General features: G+C 36.4%; 2 protein-coding genes across 2 annotated transcripts; one reads left to right on the top strand and one right to left on the bottom strand.

The window, feature by feature from the left end:
- The first annotated feature begins 2,559 nt into the window (after positions 1-2,559).
- blw (ATP synthase subunit alpha blw, mitochondrial) lies at positions 2,560-6,349 on the top strand. The gene is made up of 4 exons (XM_067774815.1): positions 2,560-2,772; positions 3,428-4,008; positions 4,653-5,454; positions 5,516-6,349. Exons 1-4 carry the CDS (start codon positions 2,707-2,709, stop codon positions 5,723-5,725), a joined length of 1,659 nt encoding a protein of 552 aa, XP_067630916.1. The 5' UTR covers positions 2,560-2,706; the 3' UTR covers positions 5,726-6,349.
- A 4,107-nt stretch (positions 6,350-10,456) lies between these two features.
- CycB (Cyclin B) lies at positions 10,457-16,678 on the bottom strand. Its single transcript, XM_067774816.1, has 5 exons — positions 16,348-16,678; positions 13,198-13,337; positions 12,797-13,065; positions 11,762-12,627; positions 10,457-11,697 (listed from the first exon to the last, which is right to left on the bottom strand). Exons 1-5 carry the CDS (start codon positions 16,378-16,380, stop codon positions 11,407-11,409), a joined length of 1,599 nt encoding a protein of 532 aa, XP_067630917.1. The 5' UTR covers positions 16,381-16,678; the 3' UTR covers positions 10,457-11,406.
- Between the last annotated feature and the right edge of the window lie 7,112 nt (positions 16,679-23,790).

Below are 23,790 nucleotides of genomic sequence, written 5' to 3' on the forward strand. Positions count from 1 at the left end.
AAAATACTCATTAACACTTTTCATTTGATACCCATATCGTACAAACAAATTCTAGAGTCACCCCTGGCCCACCTTTATGGCGATATCTCGAAAAGGCGTCCACCTATAGAACTAAGGCCCACAACCTTTTAAAATACTCATTAACACTTTTCATTTGATACCCATATCGTACAAACAAATTCTAGAGTCATCCCTGGCTCACCTTTATGGCGATATCTCGAAAAGGCATCCACCTATAGAACTAAGGCCCACGCCCTTTTAAAATACTCATTAACACTTTTCATTTGATACCCATATCGTACAAACAAATTCTAGAGTCACCCCTGGCTCACCTTTATGGCGATATCTCGAAAAGGCGTCCACCTATAGAACTAAGGCCCACGCCCTTTTAAAATACTCATTAACACCTTTAATTTAATACCCATATCGTACAAACAAATTCTAGAGTCTGCCCTGGTCCACCTTTATGGCGATATCCCTAAATGGCGTCCATCTATAGAACTATGGACCACTCCCTCTTAAAATACTCTTTAATACCTTCCATTTGATATACATGTCATACAAACACATCCCAGGGTTACCCTAGGTTCATTTTCCTACATGGTGACTCTCCCTTATTTTGTCTCCATAGCTCTCAATTAAGTATGTAATGTTCGGTTACGCCCGAACTTAGCCTTCCTTACTTGTTATTACTAAAATAAGTTTTTTATTGGCGGCCAAAGCAACATCAAAATTTTAGAAATCAGGTTTTTCCATTAGAAGACAATTTTTCTAAGCGGGGTCGCCCCTCGGCAGTGTTTGGCAAACGCTCCGAGTGTATTTCTGCATGAAAAGCGCTGAGTGAAAACTCATCTGCCTTGCAGATGCCGTTGGGAGTCGGCATAAAACATGTAGGTCCCGTCCGGGCAATTTATTGGGAAAATCAAGAGGAGCACGACGCAAATTGGAAGAGAAGCTCGGCCTTAGATCTCTTCGGAGGTTAACGCGCTTTAGATTTATTTATTGTTTTTTGTTAAGTTTTTTATTACTAGTTCTCATGGCTGGGATACCCAGGTACCACTAGTAGTTCTCACGTATGAACTGCCTTGTGGTACCCGTGTACCCAGCCATGCGAACTAAGAAGAAAAATTATTCATGAACAGAACGGCTAATAGTGTTCAAAATTAATATGTGCAACCTGGTTTGAAAGCTGCTAGTATTCTTGATATTGCAAACGTTCATCCAAAAACTTAACGAAATTCCTAACACCATTGTGACGTTCCAATGAAGCGTGATCCAGATACGGTTAGAAATTTTACATGCAAATGCAACATAAAATTAGCTATCATCCGGTGGCAAAATCCTGAGCCAGATAAATAATTTTGAATGTAAATGCAACAAAAACGATTTGAGCCAGATAAATCCAGATGGAGGTCTGGTTCAATTTGTGAGCCAGATAATTTGTTAATTACTTATTTTTAGTTAGGCAACGCTGCCTTTGATAAACATACTTTTTCAAAAATAGATGTCGCTGCACATGCCTCAATCTACATTAAATCGTCAATAGAAAATTTACGTGTTTACACATGTTCCATCCCTAGAAACCTTGCGACACCAGCGACATACTCCAAAATTTGCAACTGGCAACCTCCGATTTATAGTTGGCCATTACTCGTTACCAGTGTTGCCAGGTGATGCAAAAAAAAGAAGCTAGATTGGCAAAAAAAAAGGTTAGAAAAGGCTAAATTTAGAAAAAAAGAAGCTAAAAAAAGGCCAGGAATTTTTTAGTTAATTCATTAAATTTTTTTTATATTCTTGACTTGAAGAATAACTATACTTCTTTTTTTCAAAGTAAGAAAATACATCTGGCTTAGAAATTTTCAACGAACTTTCAGCAGAAAAAGAATTAATCTTTTGTAAAGAACTCATATTATTAGGTATTAGGTGTTCACAGGAACTATTGAAATTATTTTATTTTAGAAATTTTTAAAAATACATTCGGGGTAAAAAAGGCTAGAAAAAAGTCCCGAAGCTAAACAAAAAATTTCGAAGCTAAAGGCAAAAAAGGCTAAAGGGCGAATTAATGGTGACTTATAACCATAAAGCCATAACCAGATAAATCAGCTGATCGAACCTACCTTATGGAAAGGAATGTAATCGATTAATGGTGCCATACCATAACGCTAACGCCATAGCCAATCAATTGGTTTTTGGTTTCTCGCCATATCCATAACCTAAAAATATTTGAGTTGGTGAATTTAATAACTTTTTTTAGATTTTCTTCATTGTTTTGGATACGTTATGACTAAGATACTTATTTTTTGTGGAATATGTTTGTAATTTTTTGCGTTTTCATCATTTTTATTCATTTTTATGAAATTTTCACGATTTTTAGGTTAAGGCACCATTAATCGATCACATTGAGATGGTTATGGATATGGGTATGGTTACGACTATGGCGTTAGGGTTAAGGAAGTTTAATTTGGCTTTAACTCTAGCCTCGAAAAGGCGAACCTGGCAACACTGCTCGTTACTTTGTCAAATGCTTTCATCCAAACTTAACGAAGCAATGAACGTCGGGAAATCGTGCTACTTTGCGAATAGATTGAACGTGAAATAGACAGCCGTCAACTATCCATCTTGTAAAAAATAGTAGAGGGAATTGTGGTTGGGTGCAAAAGAATTTTAATTTAACTTGGTGGAGAAATTAGAGAAAACTAAAGTAAAATGTCTATGATTTCTGCACGTTTAGCCTCATCTGTGGCGCGTGGTTTGCCAAAAGCAGCTACACAGGTAATTTGTCGGTACAAAAATAACTGAACATGCGAAAATATTTTCAGACGTATCATCCATAAGAAATAGTGCATATTGCTACATTTAATTGGCAAAGCATATGCCTTGGAATTTGTTTATTATTCATTAAGTTGAATATTTAATAAGGGAATAAAAAGTGTTCGAATTGGAAAAGTTACGCAACGTATAGGTGTCATTGTGTGTTTCTATCGGTAAAGGGACTGGAATGAAGAGTTACATAATACGTGACAGGTACTGAAGAATATCCCGGCTATCCGCAAAGGATACCTAAGTTTTTGGAAACTAAAAATATAATTTACTTCAATTACATAATGACCTTTATGGTGAACACCCCCAATCCTCCGAGTACCGCACAACCCTTCGTTGCTGGAATCTGAACGAAAGCAGAACGAGCGATTTTGAGGTTATGATTAGAGTTCATTAAATGATTTGAGAAAAAGCCTGATTAATTCAATTTTCAGAACAATTGTCAAATTTGTTGGACCAGGACCATAAACAATAAGTTAGGGCGTGTATAAACCCATAATCATCCTTTGTTGTATAGAAGTCTGATGTATTCTTTACCATTACATAAGGACCGACACATAGTATACAAAAATTAAGATTTCAATGTTTTCCGTGTTTTCATTTTCAGGTCGCCTGCAAGGCCGCATACCCAGCTGCTTCATTAGCTGCACGTAAACTTCATGTCGCGTCCACTCAACGCAGTGCTGAGATCTCTTCCATATTGGAGGAACGCATCTTGGGCGTTGCACCTAAAGCGGATTTGGAGGAAACCGGTCGCGTGTTGAGCATTGGTGATGGTATTGCTCGCGTCTATGGTTTAAACAATATTCAAGCCGATGAGATGGTGGAATTTTCTTCCGGCTTAAAGGGTATGGCCTTGAATTTGGAACCCGATAACGTCGGTGTTGTAGTATTTGGTAATGATAAGTTGATCAAGCAAGGTGATATTGTCAAGCGTACCGGCGCTATTGTAGATGTGCCAGTAGGAGATGAAATTCTAGGACGTGTTGTCGATGCTTTGGGTAATGCCATTGATGGTAAGGGACCAATCAACACAAAGGACCGCTTCCGTGTTGGTATTAAGGCCCCTGGTATCATTCCACGTGTATCTGTGCGCGAACCTATGCAGACTGGTATCAAGGCCGTAGATTCCTTGGTACCAATTGGGCGTGGTCAACGTGAATTGATCATCGGTGACAGACAGACTGGGTAAGTACAGCTAGAAACTTTAACGCAACATCTAGAAACACAGTACTGTGAATGGGTAGACTATACAGTAATCACTAATTAATTCACGGTGGGTACCTCCCTGAGAGCGTATATGCAAAATTTCAAAGGTCAAATCTGTTTGGTAAGAAAGAAATATGTAGAAAGAAACATTTTTTGTAGATAACTTCTATTATTACTTATTTAACAATATGAGTTTTTAGTGTACATCTGGAAAAACTTTACTTGATTGGTTTTTGAAGCTTTTTACATTTTTATAGTTTTCGCAGGCATATTTTTAATAAAAAAAGTTTCTTGCCTTTATTAAAGAAATTTATAGCAAAGAAATATATTGTATGAAACAAAAAACTAACTAACCTACACTTGCACTGCATTAGTCAGATTGATACCTCGAGTAAAAAATACAAAGGAGTTTTGTTCCGCGAACTATTCAGTTGTCCCTGCAACGTAGTCTTTGGAATGCAACAAAAAATAATTTTTATACATGAAGCAATAAATCGTAAAAGGATGCAATGGGTCATAAATTGTAATTATTAAAAGAATTTACAAACGTAATTTTGGAAAAAACTTACTCAATCTACCTTTTTCATCCGTTTAGTTAATTTTTTTTTTTTCAAATCTTGCAGTAAAACCGCTTTGGCCATTGACACCATCATCAACCAGAAGCGATTCAACGATGGCCAAGATGAAAGCAAGAAATTGTACTGTATCTACGTTGCTATTGGTCAGAAGAGATCAACTGTCGCTCAGATCGTGAAACGTTTAACCGATTCGGGTGCTATGGGATACTCCATCATTGTATCAGCCACTGCCTCTGATGCTGCACCTCTACAGTATTTGGCTCCCTACTCTGGCTGTGCCATGGGTGAATATTTCCGTGACAAGGGCAAGCACGCTTTAATCATCTATGATGATTTGTCAAAACAGGCTGTTGCCTACCGTCAAATGTCTCTGTTATTGCGTCGTCCACCAGGTCGTGAAGCCTACCCTGGTGATGTGTTTTACTTGCACTCGCGTCTATTGGAGCGTGCTGCTAAGATGTCGCCTGCTATGGGTGGTGGGTCGTTGACCGCCCTGCCCGTCATTGAGACACAGGCTGGTGATGTGTCTGCCTACATTCCAACCAATGTCATATCCATCACTGACGGTCAGATCTTCTTGGAGACCGAGTTGTTCTACAAGGGTATTCGTCCAGCCATTAACGTCGGTTTGTCTGTATCGCGTGTCGGTTCAGCTGCCCAGACAAAGGCTATGAAACAAGTGGCTGGTTCCATGAAATTGGAATTGGCTCAATATCGTGAGGTAGCTGCATTCGCTCAATTCGGTTCTGATTTGGATGCTGCTACTCAACAATTGTTGAATCGTGGTGTACGTTTGACTGAATTGTTAAAACAAGGTCAATATGTGCCCATGTCCATTGAAGATCAGGTAGGTTAAAAAATAGCAGACCAAGTGTTGTCCAAATATATATAATTTTCAACTTTCACAGGTTGCTGTCATCTACTGCGGTGTACGCGGTCATTTGGACAAAATGGATCCCGCTAAGATCACCAAGTTCGAAAAAGAATTCTTGCAACACGTTAAGACCAACGAACAAGCACTGCTCGACCAAATTGCGAAAGATGGTCAAATCTCTGAAGCCTCTGACGCCAAATTGAAGGATATTGTCAGCAAATTCTTGTCGACTTTCCAGGGTTAAGTTAATTTTAACGATACATGGCTAAGCTCTACACTATTCATAGCTAGAAACGCGAAAAAATATTAACTTAATAAAGAGATCGCGTCACAACTTACCATAAATTATATCCACTATTAACATAAAGATAAAGTAAACAAGAAAATGCAAAGGAAAAAATCGAAATTAAATAATTATAAAAATAGTAAAAACCTACCATTCATCTTTCCTTTCTATATAAACATGCAATCATGAACTCCTAGTATATAAATTTAATTAGAGAGACTCAATTCAAAAAGTGAAGGCGTAGAATGTCGTTCGTCTGTAGGACTCTATATACGGTGTAGCAAAATTCGAAAGCTTAGTGCTGAATATGTGCACATTTAATACATTTATCGAGAGCGCCCAAAAAAGTTGGTGTTTTATATGCTGCACAAATTCAGCGCAAGGCTGTGTTTTAATGCTTTTTTGGATTTTCGACTACTATTGAAGTAATAAATAACAAATATTGTACTAAAAATATTAAATTAGGTAATGCAGTGACTAAACACGTTATTATGAAACGAAGAAATAATAAATTAAGGTGAGATTAAAAATGTAGATTTTAATTTAAAAAAATAAATGAATAGGTGGTACTCAAAAGTACAATTTGATTCCGGCTATTTAACAACACTGATGGATGTCTGCAAGTTACCAATTATTAACAGGTACAACGTTGGTCTGTTTTGACCCAATTAATATGGAAAGTTGGATGCAATCAACCATCGAGTTGCACATCACTGTCCTTTGCGGCGCTATGCTTTATTTGTCGCCAGTGGAGACTCTGATTTAGTACCAGCCAAGGACTTACTTCACCAATCTCCAAACATCTGGCGAAAACGTTTGCAGTTTTAATAGAAAACAGACTCAACAACCTCATTGAAGATTTAATATGTTCATATAAATCGTTCCCGAGATGGTCGGGCTAGTACCTTAATGGTGCTTTGTTACCGGAACGTACCGGATGTATATCCGGCAAAGGACCATCAACATCGATAACACTCCCCTTCGCCTTCGACGAGTGTCTTTATCGTTAATACAACAACATAGACAAGAAGTCTTAACGAATTTCAGGAGGTCCAGCTCTATGCCTCCCAGACCCTAAAAGAAGAGTACGTACATCAAGATTGGAACCGACCTATAGAATACAAGCGTAGTTATTTCTGACGAGAGAATCATGCCTAGGGCAACAAATAAAAGCCATTAATTGCTTTGGCATTTCAAAGTTTTTGTGGCGCAGCGCATTTGTAAAGTTTTTGGGAGTAATGCTCTTTTGGCAGTCTCTTGCTAATACGTAGAGCTACCAGGAAGACTTGAACACCCTATACAGGTGGCTTTGTAACAATAAGCTTAAACTTAATGTTAATAAAACCCATTTTATGGTCATATCTAGAGCGATGAATAAGGAATCTTGTAATATCGAGCTAAAAATAATGAACTCAAACCAAAGAGGATAAATACAATAAGAGGCGTCACTCGTTATATTTTTGGCATTTACTCGATGTATACTGAGAGGTAGTCGCTACTTTTTTTTTGGGCGAGATGTTTATAAATGTCTTCTATACATTTTCGTGGGGTATTTGTGTTTATTTTTCAACTGTATTTAATTAATTTATTTAATTCTCTTTCGAAAAATCACAGTTGCACAAGGGGCCTACACGGCATGGATAAATGCGAGCCAATTAAAAATGTCCCTCTCAGAAAACATTCGGCATCGATTTTTTCAATTTCCAGCGAGATACTCGCCACAAAATAACGAGTGACGGCTCTTATTGTATTCATCCTCTTTGCTCAAACATTAACGAAGTTAAAACTTTCAAGTACTTAGGGGTTCAGATTGATAGTAAATTAAAATTTAATGATCATATTGAATATATAGTTGCCAAAATAGGCAAGAAAATTGGTTTTTGGAAAAGGTCATGCAAATTTATCAGTAGAAAATACAAATTGAAAGTGTATAAATCCATCATAGAGCCGCATTTCATATATTGTCCCACAATATTCTTTATGGCCAATGTAACTCAGGTAGACAAGGCACAAGTTATGCAAAATAAAGCTATGAGATTTATATTAAACATGAGGTATGATACTCCCATTAATAACATGATAGAAGCACTAAACTGGTTGAGTATAAAACAGCTCATATTCTACCACAGTATGAAATTTGTATTTAATATTAAGCACGGTAAATTACCAACATACCTCAGCGAAAAGCTTAGATATGTAAATGATGTACATTCATACTTAATCAGAGAAAACAATAATTTTAGATTACCTCTTTTCAAAACAGAAGTGGACAAGCAAAATATATTTTATAAGGGCCTGAAATATTTCAATGAACTTCCTAATCACATAAAAAGTAGTAATAACTTCAATACCTTTAAAAAAAGTTTATTGGAGCATTGTAAAACCCTTCCAATAAGATAGTTTTTTTTTCTTTTATTTTTTACATGACATACCGATACTGGAGCGCGAAAAGGGAATGGTAATACTGGTAGCAGCAAAATACAATGCACCCGGCCCTAAGGAAAAGAAAATCAGTCGCCACCTGTAACTCCAGACAGTTCCAACAACAAATTTCGCTGGAACTCGGTATTTTCAGCCTATATTTACTGTTGCTGATCGGGATCACTCGCATTCCGACAGCATTAATATAACAATAAAATTATATGATGTGTAACCAAAATAAGGTCAAACAAAAGTTGGAGCAGGGGGGATTGGAAACACGTCCTTTTCAACCTCCCAATATATTTTGAGATGTGCTGATCGGAATCTTCATGCGTTCCGACAGCGTCTTTACTAAACAAAGTTGAGGGGTGATTGCGAACACTTCAATTTCCAACATCCAAAGACATGTTTAGCTGTGTTGATCGGAGACCAATACATTCCGACAGCTTAAAATACAAATATAATTGAAAAATATAAGTTCCAAATTTTGTTGCCTTAAGCTGGGAGCCCTGGAGGATTGGAAACGCGTCCTTTCCAACCTTCCTTAAATGACTGGCTCCTAGACTCGTCCGTTTGTTACGCCAGTAAATATGCTGATCGGAATCACATGGCATTCCAACAGCATATTCAATAGAAATAAATGATATAATAATGAATTGTACTTAGTAGTTTAAGTTTTAGGCCTAAACAGCCGTAATAATAAATAAATTAAATTAAACCAGTCAGAATATAAGTAAACAAAAAGGAATTACAAAAATGTTGACTGCTTACAGCTGTTAAGGGTATGTTGCTTCATCTGCTAATGTTGTGAAACATGTTGCGATGTTTATTTGCAACGCAAAATGACACTTCCTGCAATTTGCTGTGCGCCTATTCGAAATCCGAGTTTGACGGCTTTATTTTTTTGACACTACGACCGCCAATCGAAACAGCTACCCTGCAAAAATCCCGAGTACTCCATGCATGCATGTATGGAGTACTCGCTATGGACCAACCGAGTACTCCAAAATTAACCACAATTCATACAAAAAATATGGTCCAATTAACATTGCGATGTCCTAGGACCGGACCATATACTCCAGCTCCGCATTTTTTTTTTTTTTTTTTTTTTTTTAATGGACGTTGTGGCAGCGCGCTGCCCTCAAGTGGCCCAATGAAACCAGGCTAATCCTGTTCACGCGATCGATTTATATATATATATAATAACTTTTTTTTTTTTTTTATTTTGCCGAGTCTTTGATGGGCAGCGGTTTGTCAAGCGTCACGATCTGAGACTGCTCAGCTACAGAAGAAATTTCATCAGCCAAGCGTAATACTTAAAGAGAACAGAAGCAAACGTATTATACATTAATTTAGAGAGGTGAGAACAAACTTTTTTATAGAAAAAAGGGAGTCCGAGCTATCAAATGTGTTTGAGTGAGAGTTATAATCTTGGCATAAACGCCGAAAAGGTTCATTTTTTTCGAAATTCGTTCTACATTGTTTCAGCAGAAGAGGTTTGAAGTGTCTCGATGTCCGAGAGGGAACGCAAAAGTTCACTTCATTCAGAAGGAATGGGCTCGAAATTGATCCATTTAAAAGTTTTGTCATAAATATCACACCAAGCATTTCCCTTCGACTAGCAAGAGTTGGAAGATTGATAAGCTTTAATCGATTACATCAGAGTAATCCATGCAATCGTTAAAAACGAGCATTGATCGGTTTACAATATGTTCGTGTCCAAACATGAGTTGGTCCATTGCTGCATTACAGTGGAATACTTACCATTATACACCATATTTTTTGTATGAATTGTGGTTAATTTTGGAGAACTCAGTTGGTCCATAGCGAGTACTCCATACATGCATGCATGGAATACTCGGGATTTTTGCAGGGTGGTGGTATTTGTTTTATGCGGAAGCATAACAAATGGAAGTCTTAAAGCAAACAATTTTTGTGTGCAGCATATGTATACAACAACAAAATCAACTTTTATCAGCACAACAGTAAGTCGTTTCATTCGTCGCTAAGCACAAAAGGAAAACAGTCAATGCTCAACAGCAATATAGCTGAAAAAACAATTGTCAGCTGTGCTAGGAGCTCATACATTTTTGTTAGTGGCTAATGCCATCGTAACATTACGTGTCACAATTTTGCTACTGAGCGATGAGTGCGCAAGAGGAATGGCTTATTAATGGTACGTCCACACAAACATTCAAATATGTACAGAAAATTGTCGAAATTTTCTTGGCAAATGGACAAAGGTAACTTACCATTCACGTAGATATATTTTTATTTTTATTGCTTTTTATTGTTTCGAAAAAATTAAACTGTACTGATACTAAAATGAAAAGTTAACTCTAAATATTCAAATTACTTTCTAATTTTTAGTTGATTTCTTATATATTTCGTCAGTATCCTTTTCCTAATTTTAATTAAAATCAGCTCAATTTATGCTAATATACAAATGTTTTAATTAGACATGGAAATCACCTTCACATGCTTTATTGTAAGTTAATGAGTCTTAATGTACATACATGATTTCTTGCTGCAATCATTTGTACCTGCAGATTTAATTTTAAATAAATGTAGCACAACACATTCAGTTTGAGGCATACAAACGTTGTTTAAATTTAAGTTTTAGTTACATTTTTGAATATATAAATCTGCTAAATATTAAACATAAATAAAATAATAAAGCTGGTTAGAGCTTATGCCATTTTGCTGAATAAACACGAGCGATTGTCAAAGACGTACAATACTATTAAAATAATATAACTACAAGCCCCTTCCTCCTTACTTTTCAAACAGCTATAAAACATAAGGCATTTTAAATTTATTTTTAAATGAAGTACATTCAGACACTAATATACGTTATAAAGTCGGTATTTTTCGCATTTAATCAAAAATACATGCTATGTGAAACATTTAACAAATAAACTACATGCGCATATTATCCCATAAAAGAATAATAACTTAAAAGTAAATAGCGGTGCTGCTGAACATACACCCCTATGTGCTTGCATTGTTCACCTTGCCGTACCTTTGCTCTTGATTATGATTTCAACCCGCACATGGATAAATTTTAAAAATATATATATTTTTTTAAGCGTATGATAACAGATAAAATTAGAAGTTTTGTTATAAAAAATAAAAACAATTAAACTAAACGCCATAAACACAACTTAAAATCATGCAGTTTGCTTCTATCGCCCAAACTGTCTAATTACCACTTGCGTTCACTCGTTCGAATTAATTATTGAATCAATTAATTTATCATATAACTCTGAACGCATTGATATTTTATATAGTTTTGATGATTGATATTTTGTATAGACAGCCTTTAATTGAGCAACGTTTGCATGTCGCACTACATTTGCAATTTTTCTGGAAATTGGTCGTAAATGATCAGGAGTGTAGTGTGAATACCATTGCATTGTTGATGTCCAGTGTTTGTTGTTAAAACCAGTTGGTAATTTTGAATTATCTTTGAGCAAATGTAAAGCTAAAAATAGGGATGCAGCGGCAATCTGTAACACAAATAATTTACTAGGAGATAATATTTGTATAACTCTTCTTTATATATTTTACTACCTCTGATGGCTTATATGATGCTAAATCGTACTCTATCGATGTCAGTTCGAGGAAATATTTGGCCATTGCATGATGTATATCTTCCACTTTGGCTGCTTTGGAAAAACGCCGCAAGAAATGTATTGGCAGTGGACGCGACATATTGCAGTCGAGCGTTTTGAATATTTTTAATTCCATTTGTATAATTTGCTTAGCAGTATATGTATTGTCGGTTATGTACACAAAATCGTCAATTGATGGTGGCACTAATTCTTCATATTTTGCTGCAAGGAATAGTGCAGTAACGCCAACTAATTGCAAATTCGTACGTTTTGTATCTCTGACTGCTTGTAGGTAGCGATCTATTATAGCCACTGACATTTGGAAAGTTTCTGGTGTTAAATGAAATTGGAAGTGCACTTCGTTTATCCAATCAATGAGTACAGCGCGCATTTTAGGATTAACTTCCAATTGATCATCCAAATAATGTTCGCGGACATATTGTTCTTCTTCCAAGTGGAATAGATAATTGTAAATATCATTTACATATTCCGATACCAACAACAGTTGATCGGAATCGCCTGCGTCAATATCCTCAACATCGTCAAAGACTTCTGGTGACTTTACTTTCACATTTACAATTTTTAATTCTGCCCTCTTGTTTGATTTTATTTCATCCTTTTCAGAAGACGACCTTAGCTTGGGTTTAACGCATTGGGCGGATTGTTTAGCTACTGTTGCCTTACTGCTATCACGAGACAAAGCAGCCTTTAACTTATTTAAGGATTTGAGTGATATGTTACTTTCCTCCCGCCGCAATGTAAGACGTTCTCCTGAAGAATTGGAACTGGTTGCCTTTTCCTCTTGTGCAGCTTTAATTTTTATAACTATAGTGATTAAACAGAGTTCATGCGCTATCATTCTTAGAAAAACAATATAAATATCGAAGTGAATAAACCAAGGGGGAAAGAATTTTATAACACAAAATAGAATAGGAATAGAGTAAGAAAATAAGTACATACTATAATCTCATTTAATGTAGGTTTGTATACTAACGTTTGGCATGTTGCAATTTGTTTTCAACTATTTTCGTAGTAAGCGTCTTGGGCTTATTAAGGCCCGCCACAGCATTGCGTTGTGATGCTACCGAGCCCGTAACATTATTCGCTCCACGCAACGAATTTGATCTTGTTGGAATCTTTTTTGGCTGATCAGCAGCTGCATTCGATTTGGTAGATACGGCTGCAGTGCCTGGCGCTTTTTTCCAGTGTGTGTCAACGCGCGGTTTTGTCTTTTGAATTGCATTTTTTTGTTTCACATCAAGTCTAAATAAGAAAAAAATTTTAATTAAACTGGTATTTGCCTATTTTGTATATATGTAACTAAACAGTTTCTATACAGTTCTTTGAAATATAAATATTGTGCAGAAAAAGCTAGATATTATGTCTATGACTTACTCCTTGTGGGCGGCTTCCTTTGCGTTGGCTCCCCTTACAACTGCCCTATTCTGGAGATCTCCCAAAGCTGCGCGCTTCGTGTTTTCAGTTGCGGTAGGAGCACCGAACTTCTTTACTTTATTAAAATTAGTGGCGTCATTCTAAAAAAAATGTTGAAAATCAAAAGTACAGAATTAGTATACACTTTAACAAACATTGGTTAGTTGGCTGTTAGTAATTTCCAATTAGCGATAACCAACTCTTAAGTGGGAGAGATCTTATGAGACGGAAGCTACAACAGTGTTGGCCGTAAAGCTGTTAATGGTTTGTTTCGCAGAGGAGTTGAAAATATTTTTGTAATACAGATATATTCCAAATGCACCGTATGCATTAAGTACGTCAGAATTAAAAATGGATTAGTAGTAGAAGTTTAAATAGCAACAATAGCGAGATATCTGCCGTGCAGGATTTCAGTGTGCTTTGCACATAGGATTTCAGTGTGCTTTGAACATGAAGCATTACTACGGAAACTATTTAACGGGAGTACCAGTTCGTGTTACAACCATTTCGGCCTTCGCCCACGAAAGGCAGTGGCTTTTAGGCGCACGGCAATGTAACTTTTTAGCTCGGAGTTAACCTTAAATGAGGGGTTAAACTATAATTTTTGAAACATTTCTAAAATTAACTCATTTACTCATTTTCGTGAAGTAAGAAACAGCACATTGATATAACAAATCAGAATAAGACTAAGTATGTTATGTTTATCGTAGCCGGTTAGAGGAATATTTTTAGAAAATTAGAATAAATAGATCGTCGACCGCTGAGCGATTATCTTTTTAATGTAGGTAAAAAAAAAGGTAATTCTTTACTTTAGAGTACAACTGCTAAAACTCGTCCAAAAATATCGGTAGGTGTCAAAAGACGCTCTTTGGACCCAGGATCACGAATCCGAAAGAAATCCGGAAATTGGAAATTTTATTTCTTTTCGATTTATTTGCAAACAAAATTGAAAATATTCATGTGGTTGTTGTGTTTTTAATGATTTTGTGGTACCAACAAGAAAAACTGTAGGTAAAAGTGTTTTGCGCGGATATAAATTTGGTCTCCAAACCGGTGTTGGACACCCCAGGGTAATTTTTTATAAGCACGGGCGATGGTCGCCAATGTAGAAAGGTGTTCTGCGCAAAAATACTATGGATCCCACCTCCGGTCTCGGAGCGCTCCGGCCAGTTTTTCGATTTTTTGGAAATATCTTTTCACATAAATAAAATTCTTAATTTCCGCTTTCGGATTCATGGTCCTGGGATGAAAACGCGTTTTTTGGTACCCCTCTCGACTTTTTAGTGAAATTTTAGCAGTTGTACCGTAAAGTAAAGAATTGCCCAAAAAAATGTACCTACAGTTTTTTGGATTAAGAAAAATGCTTATAATTGATAAAAGTTATGCGGTTACTTTGCACAATAGCAGAATCGAATGTAAATTATTCGACCAGCAGAAAGTGGTTTCTTTTGCAGCAACACTAGCTTAGGGAAGAAGCATTATTTTTGTGTATTTACACTTAACATACCGGGAATCAAATAGACTGACGTTGCGCCTCTATCTGCGTTGTAGCCAATCTGTGGGAAGCATTTGTGCGGTGAAATTTTTTGTGACAGTTGTTATGAAAATCTAAATTACAATTTTTTTTTTGGTTTTGGAATTAATAAGCAAGAACGAGAACCTATGGGAATATAAAATGTTGGCCTTTTAAGATTCATCTACCAATTTTTTTGTCTAAGCATGGCGCACTAATTTGGCCGAAACAGAACCTATATAAACAGTAAGTCAGTGCAGTGAGCATAACTTGGACGTCAGTCATTACATGTAGGTAGGTAGAAATACGTATATATGACCCGTTAGTTTAGACAAAATGGTATTTCAAGGATGTGCAGACCAACGTATTTTTAAAAGCTAAAGATGCACAAATAGATAAACAACAGGTTATGCAAAATAATGTCATGGGATTTATCCTAAAGTTGCGAAACGGCACTTCAATAAAAGACATGCTCGATACTCTTAATTAGCTCAGGATCACTTGCAGAACTGCAAGTAAACTTTTTAAGTCAGAGTTAACCAGACGAGGGGATGAACTCATACATTTTTGACAAATTTTTTTAAATAAACTCTGAACTAGAAAATTAACTTGCCGTTCTGCAAGTGAGCCTGTGTCAAAAAACTAATATTTTATAACAGTATAAATTTTATATTTAATATGAAGCTTGGTATACCACCAGACCATTTGATTGATAAACTTACCCATGTCAATGAAACACACTCATAAGGGAAAATAATAATTTTCGACTACCTTTCTTTAAAACGGACAAGTAAAATATAATTTCATAAAGGCTTAAAATGTTTTAATGAACTTATGTCATATAAAAAATAGCAACGATTTGAAAGCATTAAAAAAATGTTTTCTGGACCATGTAAAACCCTCCCACTAAGATAAATCTTTTATTTCTTATTTTCATGTTCATGACACCATACCGGAGCGTGTAAAACTAAAACTAAAGCTAGCTCCTATTTATCATTAGATAAAGTTAAGTTTTAGGCTTAAAAGGCCATACAATTTCAAAAAAAAAAAAAAAAGTACAGGCGGCCGCCTATTAGACCAAGCTTTGGGCAAAGCAACATCTAAAATTTAGAAACAAATTTTTTGTAATTAGAAAAGTTCTTCTAATCGGCTGTGATTTGGCACGCTTTCCGAGTGTATTTCATCCATGAAAAGCTTTTCAGTGGAAACCCATCTGCTTTACAGATTCCGTTCGGCGTCGGCGCAAAACATGTAGTCTAGTTCCGCCAATTTGTAGGAAAAATGGAAAGGAGCACAACGCATATTGGAAGAGAAGCTTGGCCTAAAAACTCTTCGAAGATTACCGCGCCTTGCAATTAATTTTTTTATAGAAATATATGTGCATATGTATATTCACAGGCGGTACATTAGCCGGCCTCCTTTTTTTCTTCTCTTAGAAACTATATACATACATAAATAAATCAGCAATGGGTGGCAAAATAGTGCATCATAACTAAATCAACCTAATTGCATTCGCTGCATACATATGTATCTTAATTTGCGGCTCTGCTGCCAGCACTCCATTTATTTCTAAACATATTTCTTATTATATCACTTACCTCATCAATGCGAATTTTTGTTGCGCCCACCATTTTGCTCACAATCTTTCTTATTAATACTCTATATATAAATTATAAGTTCCGCTATTTGCTGATCCTTGGTAAGTGGCTTTTCTTACTTGATAATTTTTCTAGTTATTCAATTGCAGTGCTTGCTTGTTTTGGAAAAAAGTTGCCAATCTCTTTCCCAAATACAAATTTATCTATTTACTGAGTTTTTCTGCATTAAATTTCTTAAATTCCTTTCTGGCAATGGAAAAATTATATATTTTCACGAACCGTTGCAAATACTGTTTGAAGCGCCCTTTTAAAAGTCCCGCACACCAGCCGAAGTTGTACATACACGAAGAATGCTTCGTTAAATTGCAATTTAACGAAACTCAACGAAGCTTAACGAGCAAAGGTGCCACTATTTTCAATTTGAGTTTATTTTAATTTCAGTGTAAATGACCGTTTACATCTTCAGCCATTATTTGGGGGTGATTTGAGCTAAAGTTGCTTGACACCAAGATTCCAAAGGCTTTGATGTGTTTTTTGTAACTTGTATCCAATATATTATAATAATTCAGCTTCACGTGTGATGCAATTTTGTATTTATTCATCTCCTGTTGTCCAAGTATAGAATTGTCAATTTGCCTATAAGAAACCCATATCAACTGTCACTGATAGAAGGGTGCTCGGCTTGATTAAGAAAGATTTGCTTTTTAAACGGTATCATGTGACTATCATCTGATTGTCAGCAATGTCAACCTAACGATCAGCGCCTCATACAAACTTTCTATCTCAAACTTAAGGGGACTTGCGCAAATGTGATGTAAACAACTGTGTACGTGTGAGTTTTTGTCTCCTTCTTATACACCAACATGGCCTACTGATTAAGTATATAGCCGTACTGCTCACTCTCATTCATTTTCCTGGATCAGTGCTGACACTCTAACTATCAAAAAGTGTCATAAATGATAGTTTACTGTAGATATCAGGTTTGACTGCTAAACTATCATAAATGACCATTGTTATATTCCGCCAAAAATGAAACAATGCTTTTTGCTTTTTATTTACTTTATTTCATTACGTTTTTAATTTTGTACGTGATAAAAGCATACGTATTTCTTATTTGTTTAAAATAAATAGTTTTATAAGAATTCGAGTTCAAAATGTTCAATTTAAATTCAGAAAATAACAAAACAATAGAAGAGTGCTTTCCTCATGCGGAAACACATTTAAAAATGAATCACCACTAACCACTATTATTTTTCGCGTATCAATTTTTTGAGTGCGCCCCATACATTCCGCCAGCTTTTGGTATTTTTTAATATTATCTTCGATTTTTTTTTCTGTTAGCATGGAGCTTTGAAATGCTCTCTTTTTCATTTTTTAAACTTATTTTTATATGGTTTTCGTCGGTTGAAAATGGCGGAATTTAAAAAATAACAAAACAACCGTGATAATCATTTGATTGTCATATGACAGTCAGTAGTGACAACATGATTAAATCGGATAATCTGTTCTCGCATACATAAAATTCCGTTCAGAATTATGTATCTGTCTCACATGCATTATGGTATCTGCTGTATGTTCTTTTGTTCTGTACCACATGCGTGAGCGAACAAAGGAACATACATAAATTTGAGTATCAATGTTTACATCATCGCAGGATCAGCATTGTCAATTACAAGTGTGAGTGTATTAGTAAAACTATCAGCGTTTCTTGTAGGGTATAAGCGTGCATATGGCAACCCTACAAGACACCTGACTATCATATGACTATCATCTGATTGTCAGCAATGTCAACCTAACGATCAGCGCCTCATACCAACTTTCTATCACAAACTTAAGGGGACTTGCGCAAATGTGATGTAAACAACTGTGAACGTGTGAGTTTTTGTCTCCTTCTTATACACCAACATGTCCTACTGATTAAGTATATAGCCGTACTGCTCACTCTCATTCATTTTCCTGGATCAGTGCTGACACTCAAACTATCAAAAAGTGTCATAAATGATAGTTTACTGTAGATATCAGGTTTGACTGTTATACTATCATAAATGACCATTGTTATATTCCGCCAAAAATGAAACAATGCTTTTTGCTTTTTATTTACTTTATTTCATTACGTTTTTAATTTTGTACGTGATAAAAGCATACGTATTTCTTATTTGTTTAAAATAAATAGTTTTATAAGAATTCGAGTTCAAAATGTTCAATTTAAATTCAGAAAATAACAAAACAATAGAAGAGCGCTTTCCTCATGCGGAAACACATTTCAAAATGAATCACCACTAACCACTATTATTTTTCGCGTATCAATTTTTTGAGTGCGCCCCACACATTCCGACAGCTTTTGGTATTTTTTAATATACTTTTTGATTTTTTTTCTTTTAACATGGAGCTTTGAAATGCTCTTTTTCATTTTTTAAACTTATTTTTTATATGGTTTTCGTCGGCTGAAAATGGCGGAATTTAAAAAATAACAAAACAACCGTGATAATCATTTGATTGTCATATGACAGTCAGTAGTGACAACATGATTAAATCGGATAAAATGTTCACGCATACATAAAATTCCGTTGAGAATTATGTATCTGTCTCACATGCATAATGGTATCTGCTGTATGTTCTTTTGTTCTGTACCAGGTGTCCGAAGCTTTCCCAGTTTGAGTCCATTTTCATGATTATAGGCTGTCGTTGGGTACATGCGGACATGCGTGAGCGAACAAAGGAACATACATAAATTTGAGTATCAATGTTTACGTCATCGCAGGATCAGCATTGTCAATTACAAGTGTGAGTGTATTAGTAAAACTATCAGCGTTTCTTGTAGGGAAGGAAGGTTAGGAAGAATCTCTAATGGCTCTATCTGTGACGATGAAACACCTAAAATTTTAAGTAACATTTTTTAAGAGCATTGGGGACGTTTGTGACCATTTCTTTCCTTATCGAAGATATTACTGCTCTCACATGCAGGTCAAATGTACGAAAACTATTGAGCTGTTATGTTCATACAACTCTTCTGGAAACAAGGTGGGATTTTTTGTTGTTGGCCGACATTTTTGGTCACTGATTTATGCTGGGCTAATACTTCTACCTGGATGACACTACAGCGACTGGGTAGCCTGATGGAGAGTTATGCTGATCATACATCATCATGATCTGTGGACTTTAGACATGTAGTTTAGGTTTGACGCCTTGCTAAAGGCTGGTCACCATAGGACCATCCCATATAGCAGTATGGGTCCGATAATCGTGGTAGAAGCCATATACATACATATTTTGGGAGAATCCCCCATTTTTCGCTAATGGCTCTATTACACGTATATCCTGCAATATACGCTTTCTTGCGCTGAATAACGTCGTCTTCCATTATGCTAGGAATTTGGCCTTATTAATTAATAATAATTTCATATATTAAGGCGCATACCATTAATTCTGGTAAGATTAACGGTGGTATTTTGTACCGTTCAAAATATAACACGAGCTCAACTTTACCGGAATTAATGCTGAGTCTGCATCGGGAGGCCGATATGGAAACCTCTTAATATGCTACCTGCATCAGGTCGCACAAAGATTCAGGGAACTTTCTTCTGCTAGTAATAGCGAAGTCATCAGCATATGCAACAATCATTCCGCTACCCCATCTTGTATATCTTAACGAGTTTGTGCGCATCTGGTTCTTTCTTTTGAAAAGAAACATTGGAAGAGCACGAACAAGTAAGTCCTGAATTAATTCGATATAACCAATTTAAATGTAATTAATGAATCCTTTTTTATCAGATATAAAAACATTACAAATAGTATTTTAACAAATATTCTCGTGCGTTTTATTCCAAAGTCTTGCCGTATATAACATTCTTTTTATATTTGTTCATCGAGAATTGTACCGCATTCTATTTTATTTGCACTCGATGAAAAATTCATTACTAATAGAACAAAAAAGCTTCCGAAGATATAATCTGCGCAACTATAAAAAAACAATTATCGAAATGCCTAGTAGCAACGAAGTCAGTGACGACGAATCCAATCGCACAATTACACCATGCAAAATGCCGAAGAAGAGCTTCGACAGCACGTAAAGCAACTGCAATTGGCATTAGCCCCATCGGAGCAGGAAAAGATCAACCTGCAAAATATAATTAGTCGCCAACAAAATGAAAATGTCCACAATGTCAGTAATGGACAAAGCACGGAAGCTGCATTCGCCAACATACCCGTCGTCAGCACAGCAGCTTACATAACCTCAACAACTGCCTCTTATGCCACTAGCTCGAAAAGCTCAACAATTTATAACACAATCACTTCAACGAATAATGCTGCCAGCGCTTACGTCAACAGCGCCGCCAATGGTATGTATGCAAATCAATATTCAATTTATTCACACGCCACAATTTATTTAACTCGAATCCTCACTCAATAGCCACGCCATCAGTATACGCAGCTGGAACTCCTTACGTTTCCAGTCACGTTTCATCCATAAATCCAATTGTTAATTATAATCAGTTGCCAGCAAGCCTTGGAGTCCATCCACCCATACGCAAAGTACTCGATTTACCCGAATTCCATGGCTCGCCAGAAGAGTGGCCAATGTTTTCAGTAGCCTATAAGGAAACCACTAGGTTATATGCCTACACAGATTTGGAAAACTTGTTACGTCTACAGAAAGCGCTTAAAACTAAAGCGCGTCAACAAGTTGAATCACTTTTAATACATCCCGCGAATGTAAATACTGTAATAAGCACTTTGGAGCACCACTACGGGCGCCCAGAGTTACTCGTTCGTAGCCAGATTACAAAGGCACGTGCGTACCCTACCATCAATAGCATGAAGATATCTGACATTCTGAATTTTAGTACAATGATTTCAAATTTAGCGGCTTTCCTTGAAAGTTCCGGCGCCACCCCTCATTTAAACAATCCAATTTTATTGGATGAATTACTGAGCAAGCTACCGTTTAGCAAAAGAGAAGAGTGGACTCGCCACATACTAACTTTGCAGCGACCGTATCCATCTGTAAGAGATTTTGCGAACTGGCTTCAAACAGTTGCGTTGTATGTGTCAATGGCAATTGATGTTATGCCAGTGAAACAATCTTCTGCACATGAGCAATCGTTAACCAGAAATAAACTGCAAACAAGGCCAATACTGTCTATAAACAAAGATGATAAAAAGTGTTCAATGTGTGAAGAAAACCACAATTTGTTTAAATGTCAAAAGTTTAAAGATGCTGAGTATTCCTGTCGATGGAATGTTGTGAAGAAAAACAATTTGTGTTTCTCTTGTTTGCAACCAGGCCATAATTTATATAGTTGCACAAAACGACGACAATGTGGAGTGCAAGGCTGTGATAGATTCCACAACCGATTGTTGGACAAAGAAAATTCTAATAATAATACACATACAAATAATAAAGACGAACAAGATAGCAAGCCAGTGGCCACAGTCAGTGAATTTCAAACTTCGCTGCATTCAGTTTATAAATCAGCTGACACAAAACAAACACTTCTGAAATATTTGCCTGTAAAATTGAAAGGGCCAAAGGGCGAAGTCACTGTAATTGCATTCATCGACGAAGGGGCCAAAATCTCATTGATAGAAGAAAGTATCGCAAAAGCCATAGGAGTGAAGGGTAAAACTGACATGCTTCGCCTCAAGTGGATAGGCAATCAAACGACGAGTGAACCATCGAAGCGAGTTTCATTCGAGATCGGCGATATTTTTTCAGAATCCACAAAATACCAAATGAGCGGTGTACAAACAACAAAAAAATTGTACTTGCCCGAACAGTCTTTGCACTTAGGCGAATTTATACGTAAACACAAACAGCTTAGAGATAAATATATTTTTGGTTATTGCAATGCAGTTCCACAGTTATTGGTAGGCTTGCCACATACGCATTTAATTCGACCGACTAGCGTTTTAAATATTGATGAAAGTTTTGCGGCACATCAAACCAAATTAGGGTGGACAATTTTTGGATCAAATGAAGAAAGCGCTACTGATGTAATGGTGGGTCATGTAAACATTGAAGCAACAGATTTATATGAACTAAATCAGCAAATCGCTGAGTATTCGTTGCTGATAATTTCGAAGTGAAATCAGTACCAATAGTCCGATAAGATGCAGACATCCGAGCAGAAAAATTACTCAGGGATACTACAAAATTTATAAACAATAGATATGAAACTGGCTTACTGTGGCGCAGTGATAATGTTAGCTTTCCGCAAAGCTTTGACACAGCTGTAAAGCGATTACAACAAGTCGAATCAAAAATGAATGCAGATGCCGAATATCGTGATTGGTATATACAAAAAATTGATGATTACGTTTACAAGGGTTATGCAAAAAAGTTATCAGTGGCTGAGATTGACAACGTTGATGATCGTACATGGTACTTGCCACACTTTATAGCAACCAGCCCAAACAAAGGAAATAAACGGCAGAATAGCTATGAGTCTATACTCCTTGTTTTGCTTGGGGATTGGGATTACCTTGGCAACTTTCCAAAATTTGGGAAATACACAGGACGTCAGCACAGAGTTAACCAAATAGGTTAAGTGAGGAAAGATTTTAGGAAGAATTATTTTTAAAAATTTCGGACATATACCATCGAACCCCATAGCATTAGACTTTACTGAAAAAATGGCTTGAACGACATCACAATCATCGACACTAGCAAACTCAAGAGGACCAAAATCAACATTAGCGCGAATACAATAATTGTCAGCACATATATTGTCAGTTGAGATTGGCAGATTTACAAAATTTATATTTATCTTGTTACGGTCTGCTGTTATAGTCTACGGTTACGGTCCACTTGGGAGCTTTTTCGTGCGAACACACCTAATGACTAGGAATGGACCAAAAAGTTGCGATGCAATAGTATCGAAACAAGAAAAAAAGACCGGCGATCACTAGCGAAAAAAGCCATGAGTTTCCGGTCGTAGAAACACAAAGAAGGAGTAGAAAATTTTAGAACAGAAAAGAAAAAGATAGCCACGAGTTTTCCGGCCGGGAAAAACGCAAGAATTAGCTTTTTACTTGCGCAGTTAATCGGAAATTTTTATAAAACCAAAAAGGTTTATCGTAAAACTAGTCCTATAAGGCGTTATACCAACGAGAAGATTTGTGATTTGCTCCAGCCTAAATTTTGGCGGCCCTGCGACCATACCAAAAGGATCGTATAACATCTAGGACACAACTTCAACACCAAAGGCGTCAAGCTCAGAAACTGCTTCATTAGCACTATTGCTTACCTCAACTGCTCGTCCCCAACTATATTCAACTCATCGCAAAACACCCTCGCGTGCTGTGCACATTTTCAAGAGAGTATTGTTGAAGAACCAAAGGACTGCAACGAGGAACCGCAGGCCGATTCCTTAACCCAACTACCAAAGAATAACCCGGGAAATGCCCAGAAACTAGGAAGAGTCGATAGCGGAAGGTACCGAC

The sequence above is a fragment of the Eurosta solidaginis genome, chromosome 3, assembly GCF_040869045.1.
Source record: "Eurosta solidaginis isolate ZX-2024a chromosome 3, ASM4086904v1, whole genome shotgun sequence".
Classification (NCBI taxonomy): Eukaryota; Metazoa; Arthropoda; class Insecta; order Diptera; family Tephritidae; genus Eurosta; species Eurosta solidaginis.

Excerpts from the sequence above, each read along its gene's own strand:
- blw (XM_067774815.1), top strand. The coding sequence starts at position 2,707 with ATGTCTATGATTTCTGCACGTTTAGCCTCATCTGTGGCGCGTGGTTTG. Across the intron at positions 2,773-3,427 it reads TGCCAAAAGCAGCTACACAG|GTCGCCTGCAAGGCCGCATA; the intron begins GTAATTTGTCGG and ends TTTCATTTTCAG. Across the intron at positions 4,009-4,652 it reads ATCGGTGACAGACAGACTGG|TAAAACCGCTTTGGCCATTG; the intron begins GTAAGTACAGCT and ends CAAATCTTGCAG.
- CycB (XM_067774816.1), bottom strand. The coding sequence starts at position 16,380 with ATGGTGGGCGCAACAAAAATTCGCATTGATGAG. Across the intron at positions 13,338-16,347 it reads CAAAAATTCGCATTGATGAG|AATGACGCCACTAATTTTAA; the intron begins GTAAGTGATATA and ends CATTTTTTTTAG. Across the intron at positions 13,066-13,197 it reads AAGGAAGCCGCCCACAAGGA|ACTTGATGTGAAACAAAAAA; the intron begins GTAAGTCATAGA and ends TTTCTTATTTAG.